Source organism: Dryobates pubescens, chromosome 23, assembly GCF_014839835.1.
Source record: "Dryobates pubescens isolate bDryPub1 chromosome 23, bDryPub1.pri, whole genome shotgun sequence".
In the NCBI taxonomy this organism is placed as follows: Eukaryota; Metazoa; Chordata; class Aves; order Piciformes; family Picidae; genus Dryobates; species Dryobates pubescens.
Window position 1 is genome coordinate 1,651,347 of NC_071634.1, and position 25,888 is coordinate 1,677,234.

At 63.7% G+C, this 25,888-nt stretch overlaps 1 protein-coding gene across 1 annotated transcript; it reads left to right on the plus strand.

Annotated features, from left to right (window-relative positions):
* The first annotated feature begins 421 nt into the window (after window positions 1-421).
* Window positions 422-22,580, plus strand: SUCLG1 (succinate-CoA ligase GDP/ADP-forming subunit alpha). The gene is made up of 9 exons (XM_054172189.1): window positions 422-487; window positions 6,598-6,701; window positions 9,261-9,377; window positions 11,416-11,628; window positions 12,604-12,661; window positions 17,975-18,058; window positions 19,705-19,856; window positions 20,885-21,073; window positions 22,325-22,580. Exons 1-9 carry the CDS (start codon window positions 436-438, stop codon window positions 22,349-22,351), a joined length of 996 nt encoding a protein of 331 aa, XP_054028164.1. The 5' UTR covers window positions 422-435; the 3' UTR covers window positions 22,352-22,580.
* Window positions 22,581-25,888: the final 3,308 nt, after the last annotated feature.

Here is a 25,888-nt window from a genome sequence, read left to right on the forward strand (position 1 = left end):
CCCCTGCCCTGCCCCTGCTCCTCCCCAGCCCTGCCCCAGCCTTGCCCCTGCCCTGCCCCTGCTCCTCCCCAGCCTTGCCCCAGCACTGTCCCTGCCCTGCCCCAGCTCTGCCCCAGCTCTGGCCCAACGCTGGCCCAGCCCTGCCCTTGCTCTTCCCCAGCCCTGCCCTTGCTCTTCCCCTGCCCTGCCCGTGTCCTGCCCCTGCCCTGCCCGTGCCCTGCCCCTGCCCTGCCTCCTCCCCGCCACACTACCGCCCCCACAATGCACCGCGGCGCCGGCCGCTCCCGGCATGCTCGGTTTTGATTGGCTGCCGCGGGCAGGAGGGGTCCTGCGGCTCGGGCTGCCCTGGCCGTGCCGGTGCGCAGCGCTCAGGGCCGCGCAGTGCTGCTCAGGCGCCGCGCAGGCTGCCCGGCCGCTGCCATTGCCGCGGGGACGATGTCTCGGTGCGGCCGCGCCGCCGCCCGCCTCCTGGGCCGCTTCCTGCGCCGTGAGTACCGAGCCGCCCCTAGGCGGCTAGGCCGCGGGGGCTGCCGGGGGAGCCGGCCGCCGGCGGCTCCGATCGCCCGCGGCGGGGCAAGGTCACCCCAGGGCCTGTCCCGGCCGGCAGCGGGCCTCGGGGCGCGGGGGTGCTGCGAGCTGCAGGGAGCAGCTCCGGAGGAGGGCACGGAGGCCATCAGGGGCTGGGAGCGGCTCTGCTGCGCGGACAGGAGGGGGCAGCCTGGCGCCGGTGCCCCTGCCCCTGCCCGTGCCCCTGCCCCTGCCCGTGCCCGTGCCCCTGCCCGTGCCCCTGCCCGTGCCCCTGCCCGTGCCCCTGCCCCTGCCCGTGCCCCTGCCCGTGCCCCGTCCCCTGGGCCTGCCCCTGCCCCTGCCCGTGCCCCTGCCCCTGCCCGTGCCCGTGCCCCTGCCCCTGCCCCTGCCCGTGCCCCTGCCCCTGCCCCTGCCCGTGCCCCTGCCCCTGCCCCTGCCCCTGCCCCTGCCCCTGCCCCTGCCCCTGCCCCTGCCCGCCTTAGCAGGGGCTCTCTGCAGCCTTCCTGCGGGCCCTCTGCTCGTACGAGAAGGTTGTTATTAGGTCTCCCCGGAGCCTTCTCTTCCGCAGGCTGAGCAGCCCCAGCAAGGGCTGCGGGCGGCGCTGGGCTGCTCAGGCTCGGTGCGGAAGGCCGAGGAGGGCTCAGCTGCTCCTCGTCCGAAGCGGGAGGTGCGGGGGACAGGAGGCAGGCTGTGCTCCGGGGCACGGGGCAGGGCAGAGGGCACACGCGGCTGCATGGGAGGCTGTGTCAAAGTCAGGAAGAGGTTAGGCACGGGGGGTGGTCAGGCACGGCTGTGAGCACCCAGGAAAGTTGTGCTCCCCAGTGCAGCCCCGGAAAGGAAACTCCACAAGGCCCAGAGGAAGCTGATAGAGTTGGATCTGTCACTTAGAGTGGTGTTTGGGCCAGAGACAGCTGAGACCCCAGGGGTGGTTTGGTTTGAGACAGCTGAGACCCCAGGGGTCCCAGTGGTGTTGTGTTGTCCTGTGGTGAGCAGGAGCACTGTGACCCTAACCCTTCAGTCTGCAGGTGTCTCTGTGTGCTGTTCTGAAGCCCCCCATGAAGAGCCAAGTGCCTTTTGGTTTCCTGTTCCCTGTTGTGTTCTCTGCAGTGTGGATTTGTGTGTGTGCAGGGAATGCTTCAGCCTCTGCTGCAACCCTTTGCAGTAAGGGTGAAAGGCATTCTAGCCCACTGGCAGGAAGTGTGGGGGCACTCTGGAACTGCTTGCCCAGGGAGGTTGTGGATTCCCCCTGCCTAGAGGGGTTCAGGGCCAGCTGGATGAGGCCTGGAGCAGCCTGTGCTGGTGGGAGGTGTCCCTGCCCATGGCAGGGGGCTGGAGCTGGATGATCTTGAAGGTCCTTTCCAACCCAACCCATTCCATGAATCCCTGAGCACTTTCTCTCCTGGAGCTCCTCACAAGCCAGAAGCAATCAAAGCCTTCCAAGCACCTCTCTCCAGAGCCACCTCTGCCAGAAGCCCCACAGTGCTAACCAGACTGAGCTTGGATGTGAGGAACAAGCTCTGCCCCAGGAGGCTGCTGGAACACTGCAGCAGGTTGCCCAGGGAGGTGGTTGAGGCTCCAGCCCTGGAGCTATTCCAGGTGAGGCTGGGCAGGGCTGTGGGCAGCCTGCTCCAGTGGAGGATGTCCCTGCTGAGTGCAGGGGGTTGGACTGGATGCCCTTTGGAGCTCCCTTCCAGCCCAGCCCCTCCTGTGCTAGAAGGAACAGTTACTTTTGTGATGAGAATGGTGAGACCCTGGCCCAGGCTGCCCAGAGGCAGGAGCTGCCCCATCCCTGGAACCAGCTGAGGTTGCTGGGGGCTCTGAGCTCTGGCTGCAGGCTGCAGGGTGTTGGGTTAGCTGCCCTTGAAAGGTCCTTTCCCACCCAAACCATTCTGTGACTCTCTACCTGCTCATGAAGGCTTTTAGAGCAGCTGCTGCAAGGTGAGATCTCCTTTCCCTGGAAACCTTTCTTGGCTCTCTTTGGTGCTCTCCAGAGGCTCACAGGCTGCTGAGGCCTGGGCCTTGGGTGTGCTGTCAGTGGGAAGCTTCCCTTGGCAGCCTCAGCTCCTGAGCTTGCAGCTTGCTGTGTGGCAGAGGAGGTGCAAGGCCTTGTTGGTGCCCTGCAGGAAGCTGTGGAGCCCTCTGCAGTGTGGCCCTGCCTGGGAAGTGCCTCCCCAGAGGGCAGCTCAGGGCACTGTGTGTGGGCAGAGGCAGGAGCCTGTGCTTGGGCTGTGCAGGCAGAGCTGTGGCTGCAGGGCTGTAACCTTCCTGCTGTGTGGGAAGGCTTTGGAGAGCTTGGATGGAGAGATTGCAGTGAGTGCTGTGAGTGCCCCTGGCAAGGAGCTGCAGCAGCAGTAGCAATCCAGGCTCACAGTGTGGGGGCTGTGGTGCCAGCAGGCTGCTGGGGGGGATCCTGCAGTGGTTTGGGTTGGAAGGACCTTACAGACCATCCAGTTCCTACCCCCCTGCTGTGGCAAGGACACCTCCTCTTAGATGGGGCTGCTCAAGGCCTCACCCAGCCTGCCTTTCAACACTGCCAGGCTTGCAGCCTCCACAGCTCCTCAGGGCAGCCTGTTCCAGTGCCTCACCACCCTCATGGGGAAGGGTTTCCTCCTCATGTCTCATCTCAATCCAGCTGCTTCCAGTTTGAAGCCATTGTGCCTTGGCCTGGCACTGCCAGCCTTTGTAAAGCCTCCCCAGCTCTCCTGCAGCCCTTCAGCTACTGGAAGCTGCTCTGAGGTCTGCCTGGAGCCTTCTCTTCAGGCTGAACAGCCCCAGCTCTCCCAGCCTGGCCCCACAGGGGAGGTTCTGCAGCCTCTGCTCACCTTGGTGGCCTCCTCTGGAGCCTCTCCAGCAGCTCCAGGTCCTCCCTGTGCTGGGCCCCCAGAGCTGGAGGCAGTGCTGCAGGTGGGGGCTGAGCAGGGCAGGGCAGAGGGGCAGAATCCCCTCCCTGTGCTGGGGCCCCAGAGCTGGAGGCAGTGCTGCAGGTGGGGGCTGAGCAGAGCAGAGCAGAGGGGCAGAATCCCCTCCCTGTGCTGGGGGCCAGAGCTGGAGGCAGTGCTGCAGCTGGGGGCTGAGCAGAGCAGAGCAGAGGGGCAGAATCCCCTCCCTGTGCTGGGGGCCAGAGCTGGAGGCAGTGCTGCAGCTGGGGGCTGAGCAGAGCAGAGCAGAGGGGCAGAATCCCCTCCCTGTGCTGGGGGCCAGAGCTGGAGGCAGTGCTGCAGGTGGGGGCTGAGCAGGGCAGAGCAGAGAGGCAGAATCCCCTCCCTGTGCTGGGGCCCAGAGCTGGAGGCAGTGCTGCAGCTGGGGGCTGAGCAGAGCAGAGCAGAGGGGCAGAATCCCCTCCCTGTGCTGGGGCCCAGAGCTGGAGGCAGTGCTGCAGCTGGGGGCTGAGCAGGGCAGGGCAGAGGGGCAGAATCCCCTCCCTGTGCTGGGGCCCCAGAGCTGGAGGCAGTGCTGCAGGTGGGGGCTGAGCAGAGCAGAGCAGAGAGGCAGAATCCCCTCCCTGTGCTGGGGCCCCAGAGCTGGAGGCAGTGCTGCAGCTGGGGGCTGAGCAGGGCAGGGCAGAGGGGCAGAATCCACTCCCTGTGCTGGGGCCCAGAGCTGGAGGCAGTGCTGCAGGTGGGGGCTGAGCAGGGCAGGCTCAGGAAAGCTCAGGAACCATTTCTCAGAGAGGGGAGCTGGGGCAGGGCAGTTTGTTGGCTTATGACCAGTGGTTGATGAGTGCTGAGGAGAATGTGTGAGTGACCTGCAGGGCCTCTTGGTTCACTGAGCTGCTTTACTGTGCTTCAACTTCATCAGTCTGGGAGAGAGCTCTTTCAGATCACAGCCCAGAGTGCCAGGCTGGAGGGGACCCCAGGCTCCTCTGCCCCAAGCTTTGCAGGTGGTGGTGCAGCTGAGATGAGCTGGCCCAGCACCCTGGCAAGCTGAGCCTGCAGCCTGTCCCATGCAGGGGACTCCACTGCTGCCCCTGGGAGCTGAGGCCAGGCCTGGCTGTGCTCCTGGGGTGCAATGGGAATGTCTCCAGCAGTACCCTGTGGGAGGTGTCCCTGCCCATGGCAGCAGGATTGAAGTAGGTGGCTGCTGTTTGATGATGATGAAGATGAAGGGCCCTCTCCTCAGGCAGGCTTGTCAGAGCTGGAGCACAGACAGTATCTGCCAAGCTTGGATTTGAGTGAGTTTAGTGCTGCCTGTTTGCTCTTCCCCCTGGCAGAGCCATCAGAGGCCTCCCAAACCCTGCTTCCACACTTCTGGAAGCCCAGGCCTGGCTGCTGCTCCTTGGTCACTGTTACAGGCACTGCACAAGAGTGAGCATCTCCTGCCCCTCTCAGGGCTGGCTTTCACCCTCTGGCACCCCCTGTGGTGCCAGGTAAAAGAGACTCTTCATAGAAGCAGGTAGCTCACAGCCACCTCCAGCCTGGCTGCAAACACCTCCAGGCAGGAGGCTTCCACCACCTCCCTGGGCAGCCTGTGCCAGGCTCTCACCACCCTCATGGGCAACAACTTCTTCCTCACAGCCAATCTCAATCTCCCCACTTCTAGTTTTGCTCCATCCCCCCCAGTCCTATCCCTCCCTGACACCCTCAGAAGTCCCTCCCCAGCTTTCTTGGAGCCCCCTGCAGATCCTGGAAGGCCACAATGAGGTCTCCTGGGAGCCTTCTCCTCTCCAGCCTGCACAACCCCAACTCCCTCAGTCTGTGCTCACAGCAGAGCAGCTCCAGCCCTCTGCTCCTCCTCCTGGCCCTGCTCTGGCCCTGCTCTTCACAGACCTGCACTCTTCTAGGGCTGAGGAAACCTTCAGAGCTGGCAGAGGTTGTTCAGAGTTTTCTTTTCAAAAGCATCTTGGGGCCTTTTAGCCTGGAGAGGAGAAGGCTGAGAGGGGATCCCACAGAATCACCAAGGTTGGAAGAGACCTCAAGGATCATCAAGTCCAGCCTGTCACCACAGACCTCATGACTAAACCATGGCTCCAAGTGCCACATCCAATCCCCTCTGGAACACCTCCAGGGATGGGGACTCCACCACCTCCCTGGGCAGCACATCCCAATGGCTAACAACTCTCTCTGGGAAGAACTTTCTCCTCACCTCCAGCCTAAACCTCCCCTGGCACAGCTTGAGACTGTGTCCTCTTGTTCTGGTGCTGCTTGCCTGGCAGAAGAGACCAACCCCCTCCTGGCTACAACCTCCCTTCAGGGAGTTGGAGAGAGCAAGAAGGTCTCCCCTGAGCCTCCTCTTCTCCAGGCTAAGCAACCCCAGCTCCCTCAGCCTCTCCTCACAGGGCTGTGCTCCAGACCCCTCCCCAGCTTTGTTGCCCTTCTCTGGACACCTTCCAGCAGCTCAACCTCTTTCCTAACCTGAGGGGCCCAGAACTGGGCACAGGACTCAAGGTGTGGCCTAACCAGTGCTGAGCACAGGGCACAATGACTTCCCTGCTCCTGCTGGCCACACTGTTCCTGATGCAGGCCTGGATGCCATTGGCCCTCTTGGCCTCCTGGGCACACTGCTGGCTCATGTTCAGGCAGCTGTCAATCAGCACCCCCAGGTCCCTCTCTGCCTGGCTGCTTTCAGCCACTCTGCCCCCAGCCTGTAGCACTGCCTGGGGTTGTTGTGGCCAAAGTGCAGCCCCTGGCACTTGGACTTGTTGAGTGCCATCCTGTTGGCCTCTGTGCAGCCTGGCAAGGTCCCTCTGCAGAGCCCTCCTGCCCTCTAACTGACCAACATCTGCTCCTCAGTGCTGAGCAATGCTCAGGGGTGGGTGTCAGGAGGGTGGGACCAGGCCTTGTTCAGGGGTGCCCAGTGCCAGGTGATGGGCACCAACTCAACCTGAGGATTTCCACCTAAAGATGAGCAGGAACTTCTTTAACTGAAGGGTGACAGAGCCTGCAGCAGGCTGGGCAGAGGGAGCAGAGTCTCCCATCTCTGAGACTTTCAGAGCCCTCCTGGCCACCTTCCTGTGTGACCAGCTCTAGGTGAAGCTGCCTTGGCAGGGGGGTTGCACTGGGTGATCCCCAGAGGTCCCTTGGAAGCCCTCCCACTCTGTGGCTAATGGTCTGTGCTCTCCTCTTTGTGCAGTGCAGCAGAGTGGGGTCCAGCACTGCTCCTACCTGGCCTCCAGGAAAAACCTCTATGTCACCAAAGACACCAAGGTCATCTGCCAGGGCTTCACAGGCAAGCAGGTAGGTGTGGGAACTGCTGCTGCACCACCACCCTTTAGCTGCAGGAAGGCAAAATGACACAGAGTGAGGCTGGGGAGGCCCTGGAGCAGGCTGCCCAGGGAGGCTGTGGCTGCCCCCTCCCTGGAGGGGTTCCAGGCCAGGCTGGATGAGGCCTGGAGCAGCCTGGGCTGGTGGGAGGGGTCCCTGCCCATGGCAGGGGTTGGAGCTGGCTGATCTTGAGGGTCCCTTCCAACCCAAACCCCTTACTCTGTGATGACAATGATGTGCTCCATTCACAAAGGAGGTCAGTGGCTCAGAGCTGGGAAGCCACCTGCCCAAGGCTACAAAGGAGAACAGCAAGACCTGAGCTTCCTTGTCCCATGCTTGCACTGGTGGCTCACAAACAGCACTTGTTGGCCACTGACTAGCTCCCTGCCCAGCACCAAAGGGAGAACTGGAGGCTGGTGCTGATGTGCTCTGGTTGTGTGTCCCTTCCTGCTCCAAGTGGGCCTCTGACCTCTGAGATGGTTCAGTTACTTCAAACACTGTGCCATAAGTAGCTGTTGATGAGAGAGGCCACACCTGGAGCCCTGTGTCCAGCTCTGGGCTCCTCAGGTTGGGAAAGAGGTTGAGCTGCTGGAAGGTGTCCAGAGAAGGGCAACAAAGCTGGGGAGGGGTCTGGAGCACAGCCCTGGGAGGAGAGGCTGAGGGAGCTGGGGTTGCTTAGCCTGCAGAAGAGGAGGCTCAGGGCAGACCTTCTTGCTCTCTCCAACTCCCTGCAGGGAGGTTGTAGACAGGCAGAGGTTGGTTTTTTTTCTCCCAGGCAGCCAGCAGCAGAACAAGAGGACACAGTCTCAAGCTGTGCCAGGGGAGGTTTAGGCTGGAGGTGTTGAAGGCCAGGCTGGGTGAGGCCTTGAGCAGCCTGTGCTGGTGGGAGGGGTCCCTGCCCATGGCAGGGGGTTGGAGCAGAATGATCTTGAAGCTCCCTTCCAAGCCAGCCCATGAATATAGGAGGACTCTCTGCTGGCTTTGTGGAGTTCATGCTCAGGAAGGTCCCTTCAGCACTGAAACTTCTTGCTGTGGTCCAACAGCCTTCTGCTGCCCTTGCATTCCAACAGCAGCTGTAGCTTGGCTTTTCCCTCCCTTGCCACTGGTGCTGCACTCATCTGCCTGAGATTACCCTGAAGTTTTGGGCTTCATTTTGGCCTTAAACTTTTTTACTGCATCCCAAATCCCAGCAGGGTGGGGCTGGAAGGGGCCTCTGCAGATGCTCCAGTCAGAGAATCATAGAATCAGCCAGCTTGGAGAAGACCTCAGAGCTCCTCAAGTCCAACCTATGACCTAATGCCTTACACCTCCTGACAGCTAAACCCTGGCTCCAAGTGCCACAGCCAAGGCTTTCCTGAACACCTCCAGGGATGGGGACTCCACCACCTCCCTGGGCAGCACATTCCAGTGGCCAATCTCTCTTGCTGGGAAGAATTTCTTCCTCACCACCAGCCTAAACCTCCCCTGGCACAGCCTGAGACTGTGTCCTCTTGTTCTGGTGCTGCTTGCTAGAGAGAAGAGCCCAACCCCCACCTGGCTACAACCTCCCTTCAGGGAGTTGCAGAGAGCAATGAGGTCTCCCCTGAGCCTCCTCTTCTGCAGGCTAAGCAACCCCAGCTCCCTCAGCCTCTCCTCACAGGGCTGTGCCCCAGACCCCTCCCCAGCTTTGTTGCCCTTCTCTGGACACCTTCCAGCAGCTCAACCTCTTTCCTAACCTCATGTGCCCAGAACCAGACACAGGACTCCAGGTGTGGCCTGAGCAGTGCTGAGCACAGGGCAGTGGCAGAGCTGTGCCACAGCAGCACACCCACAGCAGCTTGCCCAGGAGCCCAGTGTCCAGTGGGGTTTGAATCACAGAAGGTTAGGGGCTGGAAGGGAGCTCCAGAGCCCACCCAGCCCAACCCCTGCCAGGGCAGGGCACCCAGGGCAGGGCACCCAGGGCAGGGCACCCAGGGCAGGGCACCCAGGAGCATATCCAGGTAGGGTTTGAAGCTCTCCAGAGCAGGAGACTCCTCAAGCTCTCTGGGCAGGCTGCTCCAGGCCTCCAGCCCCCCTCAGGGAGTTTCCCTGTCAGTCCCCAGTGCCTTTGGGCACCAGTGCCTCTGCATTGAATGTCTGGCTTTGTTTGGGGCTATCTCACAGCTTCCTCACAGTCTCTGCTCCCCTTGCAGCCATGGAGGTCTCCTCTTGCTGAGACTCTCAGCTGCCCATGGGTCAGAAGCCAGTTGCTGCTGTTCCTTTGTAGTGTTTGCCCTCCTCCAGCGTTGATGTGGAGGACCAGATGTGCCCTGCTGTGTCTGCAGCAGGCACAGCTCCCTGCAGTGTGTGAGCCCAGGGCTCTGAGTCACCAGTTAGAGCCTGGCACCGTCTGGGTGCACTTCAGCCACCTTGTGTGTGTCTGGTGACAGCCTCCCTGCTCACTCCAGTCAAGGGCCAGGAGTTACCTTCAGCCTTGAAGGTAACCTCAGCTTGTTGGGTCCCTTGGATCTGCTGCCACATGCCTTCTAACTTCACTTCTTTCCTGTCTCACAGGGCACCTTCCACAGCCAGCAGGCACTGGACTATGGCACCAACCTAGTTGGAGGAACCTCTCCAGGCAAAGGGGGACAGACTCACCTGGGCCTGCCTGTCTTTAACACTGTGAAGGAGGTAATCTGCAGCTGTGAGCAGAGGGCAGGCAGCTTCCTGCTGCTGAGGGGGTCCTTAGTTCACTGCTCAGGCCTGAGGAGAGCAGGGTTTGAGCTCTCCCTGTGCATGGAGTGGAATGGAGCCTGAGGAAAGAGGCAGCTCCCCAGGTACCAGCTGGGGACTGAGCTGCTGGAGAGCAGGGAAGGGGAAAGGGACCTGGGGGTCCTGGTGGGTGGGAGGTTGACCATGAGCCAGCAATGTGCTGTGGTGGCCAAGAAGGCCAAGGGCATCCTGGGGTGGATTAGAAGGGCTGTGGTGAGCAGGTCAGAGAGGTTCTCCTCCCCCTCTACTCTGCCCTGGGGAGGCCACAGCTGGAATCTTGTGTCCAGTTCTGGGGCCCTCAGCTCAAGAAGGACCTCAGGGAACTGCCTGAGAGAGTCCAGCACAGAGCCACAGAGCTGCTGCAGGCAGTGGAAGATCTTCCTGATGAGGAGAGCCTGAGGGAGCTGAGGGCTCTGGAGCTTGGAGAGGAGCAGCCTGAGAGGTGAGCTCCTTGCTGCTGCTAAAGCTGTGCAGGGTGAGTGCCCAGAGGCTGGAGCCAGGCTCTGCTGGGGGATGCCCAATGCCAGCACAAGGGGCAGTGGTGGAAGCTGAGGCAGAGGAAGTGCCTTGGGAACAGGAGGAAGAATTTTTCCCTGTGAGGTGACAGAGGCCTGGAGCAGGCTGCCCAGGGGGGTTGTGGAGATATTCAAACCTGCCTGGATGTGTTCCTGTGTGCCCTGCCCTGGGTGCCCTGCTCTGGCAGGGGGTTGGCCTGGATGAGCCTTGGAGGTCCCTTCCAGCCCCTGGCACTCTGTGATTCTCTCAGGGGGATCAAGCATGAGTTTGGCTTCCCCTGTCAGTTCAGAGCCTGGGTGCACTTTGTGCCTGCAGCTGGTTTCTGCTGGTCTCTGGTGTGTGGATGGTGAGGTTTTAGCAGCCTGTTATGAGAGCATCACAGAAGGTTAGGGGAGGAAGGGACCTCCAGAGCTCACCCAGCCCAACCCCTGCCAGAGCAGGGGCACCCAGGGCAGGGCACACAGAACACATCCAGGGGGGGCTGGAAAGGCTCCAGAGGAGACTCCACAACCTCTCTGGGCAGCCTGCTCCAGACTCCAGCAGCCTCACACCAGAGAAGTTTCTCCTCCTGTTGAGGTGGAACCTCCTGGCTTCCAGCTTGTCCCTGTTGGTCCTTGTCCTGTCCCTGGGCACCACCAGCCAGAGCCTGGCCCCTTCCTCCTGGCCTCCAGCCCTCAGCTATTGACAGACATTGATCAGATCCCTCTCAGCCTTCTCCTCTCCACAGTACTCAGCCCCAGGGCTCTCAGCCTCTCCTCACAGCAGAGCTGTTGCAGGCTGTCTGAGGGCAGTGATGATGTTCATGGGGCAGACCCCTGCCAGGCAGTGCTTGCTTCTCAGCTCCTTAGATGCTGTGTGTCCCAGCTTCGGTGACTCAAACGCTTCCTCTGATGGCAGTGGATGAAGGCAGAGCCATTGGCTCATTAATGCCTGTGTCAGATCTCCCTCCTGCAGCACTGCCTCCAGTTCTGGGGCCCCCAGCACAAGAAGGACCTGGAAATGTTGGAGTGGGTCCAAAGGAGGCCACCAGGATGATCAGAGGCTGCAGAACCTCCCCTGTGGGGACAGGCTGGGAGAGCTGGGGCTGTGCAGCCTGGAGAAGAGAAGGCTCCAGGGAGCCCTCAGAGCTGCAGTTCAGTATCTGCAGGGCAGCTGCAGGCAGGCTGGGAGTGCCGGGAGGATAGGGAGTGTGTGGAAGCTTGAGGAGGGCAGATGGGCACTGGAGGTGAGGAGGAAATTGTTGGCAGTGGGGCTGGGGAGACTCTGGCACAGGCTGCCCAGGGAGGCTGTGGCTGCCTCCTGCCTGCAGGTGTTGAGGGCCAGGCTGGATGAGGCCCTGAGCAGGCTGTGCTGGGGGGAGGGCTCCCTGCCCCTGGCAGGGCTGGAGCTGGAGCCGGGCTTTGTGTCCCTGCCTGAGCCCCGCGCTGCGCTGCCCCCGCAGGCCAAGGAGCAGACCGGCGCCTCGGCCTCGGTGATCTACGTGCCGCCGCCCTTCGCGGCCGCGGCCATCGGCGAGGCCATCGAGGCGGAGGTGGCGCTGGTGGTGTGCATCACCGAGGGCATCCCGCAGCAGGACATGGTGCGGCTCAAGCACCGCCTGCTGCGCCAGGGCAAGACTCGCCTGGTGGGCCCCAACTGCCCCGGCCTCATCAACGTAAGTGCCTGGGGGCCGCTGCCGGCCCCGAGCCCCGGCGCTGCCCCTGCCCTGCCCCTGCCCTGCCCCGCCCCCCGCTGCCCCTGCCCTGCCCCTGCCCTGCCCGGCGCTGCCCCTGCCCTGCCCCTGCCCTGCCCCCCGCTGCCCCTGCCCTGCCCCTGCCCTGCCCCGGCGCTGCCCCTGCCCTGCCCCTGCCTTGCCCCTGCCCTGCCCCTGCCTTGCCCCTGCCCTGCCCCTGCCTTGCCCCTGCCCTGCCCCCCGCTGCCCCTGCCCTGCCCCCCGCTGCCCCTGCCCTGCCCCCCGCTGCCCCTGCCCTGCCCCTGCCCGGCCCTGCCCCTGCCCTGCCCCTGCCCTGCCCCTGCCCTGCCCGGCGCTGCCCCTGCCCTGCCCCCTGCTGCCCCTGCCCTGCCCCTGCCCTGCCCCCCACTGCCCCTGCCCTGCCCTCTCTCCCTGCCCCCCGCTGCCCCCTGCTGCCCCTGCCCTGCCCCTGCCCGGCGCTGCCCCTGCCCTGCCCGGCACTGCCCTCCCTGCCCCTGCCCTGCCCCTGCCCTGCCCCTGCCCTGCCCGGCGCTGCCCCTGCCCTGCCCCCCGCTGCCCTCCCTCCCTGCCCCCCGCTGCCCTCCCTCCCTGCCCCCCGCTGCCCTCTCTCCCTATCCCCTCCTGCCCCCCGCTGCCCTCTCTCCCTGCCCCCTCCTGCCCCCCGCTGCCCTCCCTGCCCTGGCCCCCCACTGCCCTCTCTCCCTGCCCCCCGCTGCCCTCGCTCCCCACTGCCCCTGCCCTGCCCCCCGCTGCCCTCGCTCCCTGCTGCCCCCCGCTGCCCCCCACTGCCCTGCCCCCCGCTGCCCCTCTCTCCCCGCCCTGCCCTCCGCTGCCCCCGCCCTGCCCTCCCTGCCACCCCCGCCCTGTCCTGCCCCCCACCGCCCCTCTTTCCTCCCCCCGCCGCCCTCCCCCTGACCTCTGCCGCTCTCTCCTCAGCCTGGGGAGTGCAAGATCGGCATCATGCCCGGCCACATCCACAAGAAGGGGCGGATCGGTGAGTGCCTGAGGCCCTCTGCTCCCTCTGCAGGGCCGGCTCAGCAGTGCTCCCCTGCCCGAGGCCCCTCCTGCCTGCCCTCAGGCAGCTTCCCTCTCCTTCGCCCTCCAGCTGAGCTGTGCCATTAGCGCTCCTGCAGGCCACAGCTGACCGCCAGGGGCTGCCCAGGGAGCTGGTGGAGTCCCCGTGGCTGGAGGGGTTCCAGAGCCCTGTGGCCATGGCAGCTGGGGCCATGGGCTGGTGGCCATGGTGGGGCTGGGTCACAGTTTGGACTGGGTGAGCTGAGTGGCTTTGCTGATGATGCAGAATTGGGAGGAGTGGCTGCCCCCTGCCAGGCTGTGCTGCCCCCCCAGAGACACCTGGGCAGGCTGTGCTGCCCCCCTGCCAGGCTGTGCTGCCCCCCCAGAGACACCTGGGCAGGCTGTGCTGCCCCCTGCCAGGCTGTGCTGCCCCCCCAGTGACACCTGGGCAGGCTGTGCTGCCCCCTGCCAGGCTGTGCTGCCCCCCCAGTGACACCTGGGCAGGCTGTGCTGCCCCCTGCCAGGCTGTGCTGCCCCCCCAGTGACACCTGGGCAGGCTGTGCGGCCCCCTGCCAGGCTGTGCTGCCCCCCCAGTGACACCTGGGCAGGCTGTGCTGCCCCCTGCCAGGCTGTGCTGCCCCCCCAGTGACACCTGGGCAGGCTGTGCTGCCCCCCCAGTGACACCTGGGCAGGCTGTGCTGCCCCCTCCAGGCTGTGCTGCCCCCCCAGTGACACCTGGGCAGGCTGTGCTGCCCCCCCAGTGACACCTGGGCAGGCTGTGCTGCCCCCTGCCAGGCTGTGCTGCCCCCCCAGAGACACCTGGGCAGGCTGTGCTGCCCCCTGCCAGGCTGTGCTGCCCCCCCAGTGACACCTGGGCAGGCTGTGCTGCCCCCCCAGTGACACCTGGGCAGGCTGTGCTGCCCCCTGCCAGGCTGTGCTGCCCCCCCAGTGACACCTGGGCAGGCTGTGCTGCCCCCCCAGTGACACCTGGGCAGGCTGTGCTGCCCCCTCCAGGCTGTGCTGCCCCCCCAGTGACACCTGGGCAGGCTGTGCTGCCCCCCCAGTGACACCTGGGCAGGCTGTGCTGCCCCCTGCCAGGCTGTGCTGCCCCCCCAGAGACACCTGGGCAGGCTGTGCTGCCCCCTGCCAGGCTGTGCTGCCCCCCCAGTGACACCTGGGCAGGCTGTGCTGCCCCCCCAGTGACACCTGGGCAGGCTGTGCTGCCCCCTGCCAGGCTGTGCTGCCCCCCCAGTGACACCTGGGCAGGCTGTGCTGCCCCCCCAGTGACACCTGGGCAGGCTGTGCTGCCCCCCCAGTGACACCTGGGCAGGCTGTGCTGCCCCCTCCAGGCTGTGCTGCCCCCCCAGTGACACCTGGGCAGGCTGTGCTGCCCCCCCAGTGACACCTGGGCAGGCTGTGCTGCCCCCCCAGTGACACCTGGGCAGGCTGTGCTGCCCCCCAGTGACACCTGGGCAGGCTGTGCTGCCCCCTGCCAGGCTGTGCTGCCCCCCAGAGACACCTGGGCAGGCTGTGCTGCCCCCTGCCAGGCTGTGCTGCCCCCCCAGAGACACCTGGGCAGGCTGTGCTGCCCCCCCAGAGACACCTGGGCAGGCTGTGCTGCCCCCTCCAGGCTGTGCTGCCCCCCCAGTGACACCTGGGCAGGCTGTGCTGCCCCCCCAGTGACACCTGGGCAGGCTGTGCTGCCCCCTGCCAGGCTGTGCTGCCCCCCCAGAGACACCTGGGCAGGCTGTGCTGCCCCCCCAGAGACACCTGGGCAGGCTGTGCTGCCCCCTCCAGGCTGTGCTGCCCCCCCAGTGACACCTGGGCAGGCTGTGCTGCCCCCTGCCAGGCTGTGCTGCCCCCCCAGTGACACCTGGGCAGGCTGTGCTGCCCCCTGCCAGGCAAGATGAAGCAGGCTACCTGCTGGGCAGAGATGAACCTGATGGAGTTCCACAAGGACAAGTGTAGAGTCCTGCAGCTGGGGAAGAGCAGCAGCAGCACCAGGACAGACCAGGGCTGACCTGCTGGAAAGCAGCTCCACAGAGCAGGACCTTGGAGTCCTGGTTGGTAATAAGTTCTGCATGGGACAGCAATGTGCCCTGGGGCCAAGAAGGCCAAGGGGGTCCTGGGGGGCATGCAGAGGAGTGTGTCCAGCAGAGCCAGGGAGGTTCTCCTCCCCCTCTGCTCTGCCCTGAGGAGACCTCCCCTGGAATCTTGCATCCAGCTCTGGGCTGCCCAGCTCAGGAGGGACAGGGATCTGCTGGAGAGAGTCCAAGGGAGGGCAATGAGGATGCTGAAGGGACTGCAGCACTGCCTGGGGAGGAGAGGCTGAGAGCCCTGGGGCTGTTCAGTCTGCAGAGGAGAAGGCTGAGAGGGATCTGATCAATGGCTATCAATAGCTGAGGGCTGGGGGGCAGGAGGCAGGGGCCAGGCTCTGCAGTGATGCCCAGGGACAGGATGAGAGGCAATGGATGTGAGCTCAGTCACAGGAAATTCCACCTCAACTTCTCTGGTGTGAGGCTGCTGGAGCCTGGAGCAGGCTGCCCAGAGAGGCTGTGGAGTCTCCTCTGGAGCCTTTCCAACCCCCCCTGGATGTGTTCTGTGTGCCCTGCCCTGGGTGCCCTGCCCAGGCAGTGGGTTGGATGAGCTCTGGAGCTCCCTTCCAACCCTCAGCATTCTGTGGCTCTGGTTCTGTGACTCTGATGCTAACCCCAGCAGGGCAGGCAGCAGTGGCAGCCCTTTGCACTGCTCAGACAGTGGAATTGAGGGCAGCAGGGCACTGACCTGGCCAGAACCATTTGTGGTTGTGAACCATGAGGCATGAAAAGAGGCTGGGAGAGCTGGGGCTGTGCAGCCTGGAGAAGAGAAGGCTCCAGGGAGACCTCAGAGCTGCAGTTCAATATCTGCAGGGCAGCTGCAGGCAGGCTGGGGAGGGACTGCTCAGAAGGGGCTGTGGGGATAGGCCCAGGGGCAGTGGTTTGAACCTGGAGCAGGGCAGAGTTAGGTTGGACATGAGGAGGAAGCTCTGCACAGGGAGGCTGGGGAGACACTGGCACAGGCTGCCCAGGGATGGGGTTGAGGCTCTGTCCCTGGGGACACTGAAGCTCAGCCTGGCTGTGTCCCTGGGCAGCCTGCTGGAGCTGGAGCTGTCCCTGCTGCCTGCAGGGCTTGGCCAAGCTGCCCCTGGAGGCTGCCTCCCAGCCCCTGCAGTCTGTGCCACCTCTCTTGTTGCTCCTCCAGCTGTCCCCTGGGGGTGCACAACCAGATGCCTCCAATGCCCTTTGGCCTTGCCTTGGGCTGCCAGATGTTGGCCTGAGCTCCCTCCTGATTCAAAGCCCTGTTCAGATGTGTCTAAATCTCTCCAAGGGCTCCCCTGGGGAGCTGTGCTGTTGGGTTCTGGGTGCCTGGCCTGTGAGGTGCCAAAGGACCTCTGAAAGCCTGACTCCTGCTGCCCCACCACTGCCAGAGAGCTTCCCAGTGGTACAGGGACTCAAAGTCTCTGTGGCTTTGCCCTGCCCCCTGCCTGACTCTGTGCCCTGTGGGGCCAGGCTCCCAGCCTGCTGTTCTGTGAGGCATCCCAGCAGCCCTTGGGCAATTTTGGGCTGCAGGCTGTAAGAATAGCCCCAGGGCTTGGCCTGCAGCTCCTCTGAGGCAAGCTGATCTTGGTGAGCAGCAGCAGCCCTGGGCAGGCTCAGCAGGGCAGAGCCCTTGCTGGGAGGCATCTGCAGGGGCCAGCAGTGCAGGAAACTCACCAGAGCTGGGGGCTGCTGCTGGACCCTTCCCTCCCTTCATGTGCTGTGCTCACTGTGCCCCTTCACACAGCCACACACTGCTCCAGGCTGGGAGGCAGCCTCCAAGGGCAGCTTGGCCAAGCCCTGCAGGCAGCAGGGACAGCTCCAGCTCCAGCAGGCTGCCCAGGGACACAGCCAGGCTGAGCTGGAAGGGCTCCAGGGCCTGGAGGATGAGCCCTGCTTTTCCTGGGACCCTCTCCTCTTGCAGTGCTCACAGGGGTCTTGCCTTGGAACGTGGCCAGAAAGCCAAGCAAGGGTTGTGCCCTGTCCCCAGCACCCATCCTGTGCTCAGAGCTGGGGCTGTGGGCTGGTGTAGTGCTGAGTGTGGCTGCTGCAGCAGTGAGCCACAGCAGCAAATGCCCCTTCACAGTGGCACCCTGCAGGGTACTGGCAGCCAGCTGAGCATCAGCCAGGGGGTGCCCAGGGGGGCAAGGAGGCCACCAGCAGCCTGGGCTGCAGCAGCAGTGCTGTGGGCAGCAGCAGCAGGGCAGGGATTGTGCCCCTGGGCTCAGCACTGGGGAGGCCACAGCTTGAGGGCTGGGTTCAGCTTTGGGCTCCTCACTCCCAGAAGGACATTGAGGAGCTGGAGCAGGGCCAGAGAAGGGCACCAGAGCTGGGGAAGGGTCTGGAGAAGAGGGCTGGGGAGGAGCAGCTGAGGGAGCTGGGGGGGTTTGGTGTGGAGGAGAGGAGGCTGAGGGAGACCTCCTTGCTCTCTGCAGCTCCCTGAGAGGAGGCTGCAGCCAGGGGGGTTGGGCTCTGCTCCCAGGAGCAGGACAGGATGAGATAAATGATCTCAAGTTGCCCCAGGGGAGGTTCAGGTTGGACATTAGAAGAAACTCCTTGACTGAAAGGCTTCTCCAAGCCTGGCCCAGGCTGCCCAGGCTGGTGGCTGAATGGCCATCCCTGGGGGTGTCTGAGAGGCAGAGCTGTGGTGCTGAGGGCCATGGCTCAGCCCCAGCCTGGGCAGAGGCAGAGCCTGGTTGTGCTGGCTGCTCTGGGAGGGCTTTGCCAGCCCAGGCAGTGCTGGGAGTCTCTGGTTCCATAAGAGAGAGGCTGAGGGCTGGGCCCCCTCAGCAGCCCTGCAGCCCCCACTGGCCCAGCTCCAGAAGGACCTTACCCAGCCCCAATGGTGCTGTGCTCCTCTCTCTCTGCTGTGTGAGCCAAGAGGCAGCATGGCCAGGAGCTGCTGGGGAGTTGTGCTGTGGCAGGGCCCTGGGCAGCAGCTGCCTTCTGCTGGGCAGTGCAGTCAAGGCCTTCCCCTGCCTCCAGCTGGTTTCTGGCACTGTGCTCATTGTGAGCCTGGAGGTGTTGAGGGCCAGGCTGGATGAGGCCCTGAGCAGCCAGTGCTGGGGGGAGGTGTCCCTGCCCATGGCAGGGGGCTGGAGCAGGATGATCCTGAGGGTCCCTTCCAGCCCAGCCCATTGCATGGCTCTGGGGTCAGGGTGGTGCTGGTCCCCCATGGAGCTCTGTGAGTGAAGTTTCTCTGCTTTCCTTCCCTGAAGGCATTGTGTCCAGATCAGGAACCCTGACCTATGAAGCTGTTCATCAGACAACCCAGGTGGGCCTGGGGCAGTCTCTCTGTGTGGGTAAGTTTCCCCCCAGCCTCTTGCATCTGGAGCAAGCTGCCTCTGCAGGGAGGCTGCTGGGTGGGCCCTGTGGGCAGGAGGGAGATCCCTGTGGCTCTGGGGACACACATTTCCCCAGGCAAGGTGTAGCAGTAGGCAGCAGCATGGCTGCACTGAGGGGAAATGCTGCTTGGCTCATCTGATGCCTGCAGCAGAGGGGAGCTGCAGGGCGAGCAGTGAGCATCATCTCCTTGGCTTCAGCAAGGCTCTGGGCACTGGCTCTGCACCATCCATAACCCAGGCAGGGTGGGGTGGGTGACTGGGCTGTGAGCTGGGCTGGAAACTGGCTCAGCAGCACAGCCCAGAGGGTTGTGATCAGTGGTGCAGAGCCCAGATGGAGGCCTGTGGCCAGTGGTGGTCCCCAGGGGTCCCCAGGCTTGTTCAAAATCTACATCCATGACCTGGATGGGGGCACAGAGTGGAGGCTCAGCCAGTGTGCTGAGGACACCAGGCTGGGAGGGGTGGCTGAGACCCCCTCAGGCTGTGCTGCCAGCCAGGGAGACCTGGGCAGGCTGAGAGCTGGGCAGAGAGGAACCTCCTGAGGTTCAGTAAGGACAAGGGCAGAGTCCTGCAGCTGGGCAGGAGCCACAGCAGGCACCAGTGCAGAGCAGGGGGGAGCTGCTGGGGAGCAGCTCCAGGGAGAAAGACCTTGGGGTGCTGGTGGGCAGCAAGCTCTGCATGGGACAGCAAGGAGCCCTTGGGGCCAAGAGAGCCAAAGGCATCCTGGGGGGCAGCAAGAAAAGTGAGGCCAGCAGGGCTGGGGAGGTTCTGCTGCCCCTCTGCTCTGCCCTGCTGAGACCACAGCTGCAATGCTGGAGAGAGTGCAGGGGAGGCTGTGAGGATGCTGAAGGGAGTGGAAGAGCTCTGCTGTGAAGAGAGACTGAGAGCCCTGGGGCTGAGTAGTGTGGAGAGGAGAAGGCTGAGAGGGATCTGATCAATGTCTGTCACTAGCTGAGGGCTGGGGGTCAGGAGGAAGGGGCCAGGCTCTGGCTGGTGGTGCCCAGGGACAGGACAAGGACCAACAGGGACAAGCTGGAAGCCAGGAGGTTCCACCTCAACAGGAGGAGAAACTTCTCTGGTGTGAGGCTGCTGGAGCCTGGAGCAGGCTGCCCAGAGAGGTTGTGGAGTCTCCTGCTCTGGAGCCTTTCCAACCCCACCTGGATGTGTTCTGTGTGCCCTGCCCTGGGTGCCCTGCCCTGGGTGCCCTGCTCTGGCAGGGGCTGGGCTGGCTGAGCCCTGGAGCTCCCTTCCAAGCCCTCCCCTCCTGTGGTGATAGAGGGCAGGGCACTCCTGGGCATTTCCCTGGGGATGCTGAGTCCCAGCAGGGCTCTGGGGCAGGGGTTGGTGGAGGCTCTGTGTGAGGGAGGAGAGCTTTGCTCATGGCCTGGGAGGTGACTCTGCAGCCCTCAGAGCTTTGGGTGTTTGGGGCAGGAGTCTGCCATGCTGTGAGCTGGGCAGAGGCCTGAGGGCTGCCCCTCTGCCTGCCCTTGGGGAGCACTCTGCATGCTGGGCTGGCCTGGGCCCTGCTGTGCCAGCTCCTGGCCTGGGGGCAGGCTCTGCTCCTGTCTTGGTGCTTTTAATGCCTGGGCTTTGTTTGTGTTTCTCAGGGATTGGAGGTGATCCCTTCAATGGAACTAACTTTATTGACTGCCTGGATGTCTTCCTGAAGGATCCTCACACTGAGGGCATCATCCTGATTGGGGAGATTGGGGGCAATGCTGAAGAGGATGCTGCAGCCTTTCTGAAAGAGAATAACTCTGTGAGTCCTTCAGCCTGGGGAGCTAAGCCTCACCTCTGGCCTGGCCAAGGGGGCCTCAGCTCAGCCTCTGCTCACCAGCCCCTCAGTCTTGCCTGCACTGAAGAGCTGAAGGCCTTGAGCAGCCTGTGCTGGTGGGAGGTGTCCCTGCCCATGGCAGGGGGGATGGAACCAGCTGATCCTGAAGGTCCCTCCCCACCCAGAGCATCCTGTGAGGCTCTGAAGTGAGCAGCTTGAACCAGAGCAAACCCAGCTGGAGAGCAGGGCAGCTGCAGGTGTTGGAGCCCATCAGGCTGTTTCTGCTTCTGGCAGAGCTGGCTCTGCAGAGAGGGGCTGGAAAGGCTCTGACTGCTTCTGCCTGTGAAGGGTCCCAGGAGAGGAAGTGCTCAGGGATCCAGGGGTTCATGGAATGGGTTGGGTTGGAGCTGATGGATAATGGTGGCTGAGACCTGCCTGGAGTATTCATTCATAGCAGGGGTTGGCTTGGAAGGGACCTTCAAGATCACCCAGCTCCAGCCCCCTGCCATGGGCAGGGACACCTCCCACCAGCACAGGCTGCTCCAGGCCTCATCCAGCCTGGCCCTCAACACCTGCAGGCAGGAGGCAGCCACAGCCTCCCTGGGCAGCCTGTGCCAGAGTCTCCCCAGCCTCAGTGCCAAGGATCTCTTCCTCCTCTCCAGTCTCAATCTGCCCTCCTTCAGCTTCCCTTTGACCTGTCCCTCCCAGCCCTTGTCCAGAGTCCCTCCCCAGCTCTCCTGGAGCCCCTTCAGGTACTGGAAGGCTGCTCTGAGGTCTCCCTGGAGCCTTCTCCTCTCCCCCAGCTCCCAGCCTGGCCCCCTGGGGCTGTCCTCAGCCCTCTGCACTGCTCAGCCCCTTGGCTCTGCTTTCTGACCTTTCCAGCTGGCTGAGCGCTGCGCCTGCCCAGCTGCTCTGCCCAAGGGCTGCCAGCTGGGGCTGCCTGCCCCCTCCCTGCCCCAGGTAAGGGCAGCTGTGTCCCTGCCCCGGGTAAGGGCAGCTGTGTCCTTGCCCAGGGCCCCCAGGCCAAGCCGGTGGTGTCGTTCATCGCGGGGCTGACGGCGCCGCCGGGGCGCCGCATGGGCCACGCCGGAGCCATCATCGCCGGCGGCAAGGGGGGAGCCAAGGAGAAGATAGCAGCGCTGCAGAGCGCTGGGGTGGTGGTCAGCATGTCCCCTGCCCAGCTGGGCAGCACCATGTACAAGGTGGGTAGCCTGGGGGGCGGTGCCTGTGCGCTGGGGGGGGCGGGGTGGGCGGCGCGGCGCCCCCGGCTCGGCCCAGCCGCAGGGAGCTCTGCTGGGGGGAAGGGCAGAGCCACCTGGGGGGGAGAGGCTCAGCCAGCAGCTCCTGGCCATGCTGCCTCTTGGCTCACACAGCACAGAGAGAGCAGCACAGCACCATTGGGGCTGGGTAAGGTCCTTCTGGAGCTGGGCCAGTGGGGGCTGCAGGGCTGCTGAGGGGGCTCAGCCCTCAGCCTCTCTCTTATGGAACCAGAGACTCCCAGCACTGCCTGGGCTGGCAAAGCCCTCCCAGAGCAGCCAGCACAACCAGGCTCTGCCTCTGCCCAGGCTGGGGCTGAGCCATGGCCCTCAGCACCACAGCTCTGCCTCTCAGATACCCCCAGGGATGGGCATCCAGCCACCAGCCTGGGCAGCCTGGGGCAGGCTTGGAGAAGCCTTTCAGTCAAGGATTTTCTTCTAATGTCCAACCTGAACCTCCCCTGGGGCAACTTGAGATCATTTCCTCTTGTCCTGGGAGCAGAGCCCAACCCCCCTGGCTGCAGCCTCCTCTCAGGGAGCTGCAGAGTGCAAGGAGGTCTCCCTCAGCCTCCTCTGCTCCACACCAAACCCCCCCAGCTCCCTCAGCTGCTCCTCCCCAGCCCTCTTCTCCAGACCCTTCCCCAGCTCTGGTGCCCTTCTCTGGCCCTGCTCCAGCTCCTCAATGTCCTTCTGGGAGTGAGGAGCCCAAAGCTGAACCCAGCCCTCAAGCTGTGGCCTCCCCAGTGCTGAGCCCAGGGGCACAATCCCTGCCCTGCTGCTGCTGCCCACAGCACTGCTGCTGCAGCCCAGGCTGCTGTGAGTCTGCAGCCTGAGTGCTCACTGGCTGCAGGGCTGCTGCTCACAGCTGCTTTGTGAGGTGGGAGGACAGACTCTCAGACTGCACTGGGCTGGGAGGCAGCCTCCAAGGGCAGCTTGGCCAACCCCTGCAGGCAGCAGGGACAGCTCCAGCTCCAGCAGGCTGCCCAGGGACACAGCCAGGCTGATCCTGGATGCCTCCAGGGACAGAGCCTCAACCCCATCCCTGGGCAGCAGCCTCCTCTTGCACATGTGATGGATTTTGTGTTGAGGTTTGTAGTTCAGGCAGTCAGATTTGCTGAGCCAGGCTCAGGGTTAGCATCAGGGAGCTGCAGCAGCCTTTGCTCTTTGCCCATCTGTGACTCTGTGTCCTCTTTGCAGGAGTTTGAGAAGAGGAAGCTGCTGTAGGGGGAGCCCCTTTGGAGCACTGTCTGCAGAACATCAGCACCTGGCCTCTGCTTCCCTTCTCTCTGCTGATCTTCAGCTGCCCAAGTGACTGGCAGTGGGCTGTGAATGTGACTGGGAAGCCATAAAGCTCTTGGCTGAGGCTCTTTTGCTGCCTCCCTGGTTCAGACCTGAGCAGCTCCTTGTAAATCACAGCACCTGAATAAATCTCCTACCCACCCTGCCTCACCTCTTGGATTCCTGCAGCAGAGCCATGGCTCCAGGCAGCAGCAGATCAGCCTTCTGTCACCTAAGCACTGCCCACTGGGAAGGTGAGGCTGCTTCCAGAGGTGCTTGTGAGGCCCAAGGCAGTGCCTCTGTGCACACAGCCCCCTGGGCTTCCTGCTCAGCTCTCCCAGCCCTGCCCCTTGCTGCCAGGGGGCTGTGTGCCAGCACAGGCCAAGGCTGCTGCATCTGAGCAGGCTGCTTGGGGATCCTCCTGGCTGCCTCAAGTGCAGAGCTGCTCTGCAGGGCTGCTGGGTGGTGCTGTGTGGGGAGCTGCAGGTTGTGCCTCATTTCCCATGCAGGTGCAGACTGCTCTGGCACTGGGAGGGGAGCTTGCTCTTTAGCTGCTGCCCCTTCATTTCCTCTCCATCTTAGCTGGCAGTGCAGTGCCTGTGTGCTCTGAGATCCCAAAGGCACTGGGATGTGGAGGAGGAGGAGGATTGCTCTCTGCACTGTACAAAGGGAGCTTTCCTGGTGCCCACTCCCTGCACTGCCCTGGAAAGCTCTCTCCTCTGGGCAAGGCCTCTGAGTGAGTGCTTCACCTTCCCCGAGGGAGCTGAACTCCAGGGAGCTTTCTTCAGAGAGAGGACTGAAGCCCCTGGTGCCCTGGCAGTGTCCAGAGCTCACCTCCTGTCCCATGGAGGTGCTGCTCCACCCCCCTGTGGTGGCAGCTGTGGAAACCTGCTCTTGGCTGCCTCACTCAGTGCCTGTGCACTCCCCCTGCCTCCCAGGAGCAGGAGGCAGCTCTCCTGAGCCTGCCAGCTGCACTCCTCCAGCTCAGCCCTGCTGCAGTGCTGCAGGAACAGCTCCTGGCCCTGCCACCCTCAATGCCTGCTGCTGGCTTCCCAGGCCCAGGGGCAGCTGCTGAGTCGTTCACCTTGCTGAAATAAAGCTGACAGCCTGGCCCCAGCTGCTGCAAGGGGTGTGGAGTGCTCCCTCAGCTGGCACAGCCCAGGGCAGGGGCTGGATGCTTCCCTGGGGAAAGGGCTGCCTGCTGGCCAGGCCCAGGCACTGCTGGGCAATGGAGTTAGCTCCAGTGCTGGTTGGGCACCAGTGCTGTGCCCAGGGCCCAGTGCTGGGCCAGGTCTCTGTGATGCCTTTGTCATGATCTGGGTGAGGGACTGAGGCTCCCTCAGCAAGCTTGCAGCTGGCACCAAGCTGGGTGGGAGCCTTGGATCTGCTGGAGAGACCTGGCCAGGCTGCATCCATGGGCTGAGGTTCAACAAGGCCAAGGGCTGAGTCCTGAGCTTTGGTCACTACAGCCCCAGCAAGGCTCCAGGCTTGGGGCAGAGTGGTTGGGAAGTTGCCCAGGAGAGAAGGACCTGGGGGTGCTGGGTGCCAGCAGCTGGACAGGAGCCAGGGGGTGCCCAGGTGGCCCTGCCAGGGCTCAGGGGCTGCTCAGCTCTGCCTCATGTCAGGCAGGAGCTGCTGCCAGAAGGGCTTCAGCAGCTGCAGGGCTCACAGCAAGGCTGAGCACTTGGCCTTGGGAGCAGCTCTGGGCTGCAGCCAGCCAGCTCCCACAGCATTGTCCTGCCAGGGACAGGAGAGCCAAGCACCAGGATCTGAGGGTTCAGGTAGCAGGCACAGAGCTGGGGCTGCCCCAGGCTGCTGGGCAAGGCTCTTGCAGCCCTGCTCTGCCAGGAGGCTTAGGTTGGAGGGGAGGAAAACTTCCTCTGCTGCAGGAGTGGTCAGGGCCTGGCAGAGGCTGCCCAGGGAGGTGGTGGAGTCCCCATGGCTGGAGGGGTTCCAGACCCTGTGGCCATGGCAGCTGGGGCCATGGTTTGGTGGCCATGGTGGGGTTGGGTTGGTGTTGGGCTGGGTGATCTTGGAGGGCTCCTGCAACCAAACCAATTCTCTGATGCTCTAAGTCTGATCTGTCAGGCAGGAGCCTGCTGGGGAGCTCTGAAGGCAGCTGGCAGGCAGCAGGGTCAGGGCTGTGCAGCAGGGGCTGCTCCTCCTGCAGGCTCAGTGCAGGGCAGGCAGTGCTGGGGCAGCCCCTGGCTTCCTGGGGACTGAAGGAGCTGCAGCTGGGAGGGTCCTGGCTTGATGTTTGCCACAGAAAATGCACCACCAAAACAGAATCTTTTGGATGTCAGCTTGGAGCAGTCCTCTGGCAGCTAAAAGTGAATCATTGAATCATGAAGGTTGGAAAAGCCTCCTAGGATCATCCAGTCCAGACACCAACCAACCCCACCATGGCCTCACAGAACTGCCAGGGCTGGAAGAGACCTCAAGGCTCAGCCAGCCCCAACCCCCTGCCATGGGCAGGGACACCTCACACCACAGCAGGTTGCTCACAGCCACCTCCAGCCTGGCTGCAAACACCTCCAGGCAGGAGGCTTCCACCACCTCCCTGGGCAGCCTGTGCCAGGCTCTCACCACCCTCATGGGCAACAACTTCTTCCCAACATCCAATCTGAATCTATTCACTTCTAGTTCTGCTCCATCCCCCCCAGTCCTATCCCTCCCTGACACCCTCACAAGTCCCTCCCCAGCTTTCTTGGAGCCCCCTGCAGATCCTGGAAGGCCACAATGAGGTCTCCTGGGAGCCTTCTCCTCTCCAGCCTGCACAACCCCAACTCCCTCAGTCTGTGCTCACAGCAGAGCAGCTCCAGCCCTCTGCTCCTCCTCGTGGCCCTGCTCTGGACACCTTCCAGCCCCTCCAGATCCTTCCTGGCACAGAGGCTCCAGAGCTGGCCCCAGAGCTCCAGCTGAGGTCTCAGCAGAGTGGAGCAGAGGGGCAGAATCCCCTCCCTGGCCCTGCTGGCCACACTTCTCTTGCTGCAGCCCAGGCTCTGCTTGGCTCTCTGGGCTGCAAGTGCTCCCTGCTGGCTCCTGCTGAGCTTCTCCTCCCCCAGCACCCCCAAGGCCTTTCCTTCAGGGCTGCTCTGCTGCCAGTCCCTGCCCAGCCTGGATCAGTGCCTGGGATTGCCCTGACCCAGCTGCAGGACCTTGCCCTTGGTCTTGTTGATCCTCCTGAGGTTGCCCTGGGCCCAGCTCTGCAGCCTGCCCAGGTCCCTCTGGATGGATCCTTCCCTCCAGCTGCCTGCTGCCCCACACAGCTTGGTGCCATCAGTAACTCTGCTGAAGGTGCACTCAGTGCCTCCACCAACACCAAAGATGTTACCCAAGCCTGGTCCCAGCACTGATCCCTGAGGGACTCCACTTGTCCCTGGCCTTCACCTGGACATGGACCCTTTGGGTGCAGCCCTCAAGTTCTGTACCCACTAATGGCTCATCCATGGGACCCATCCTGCCCCAGCCTGGAGCCCAGGA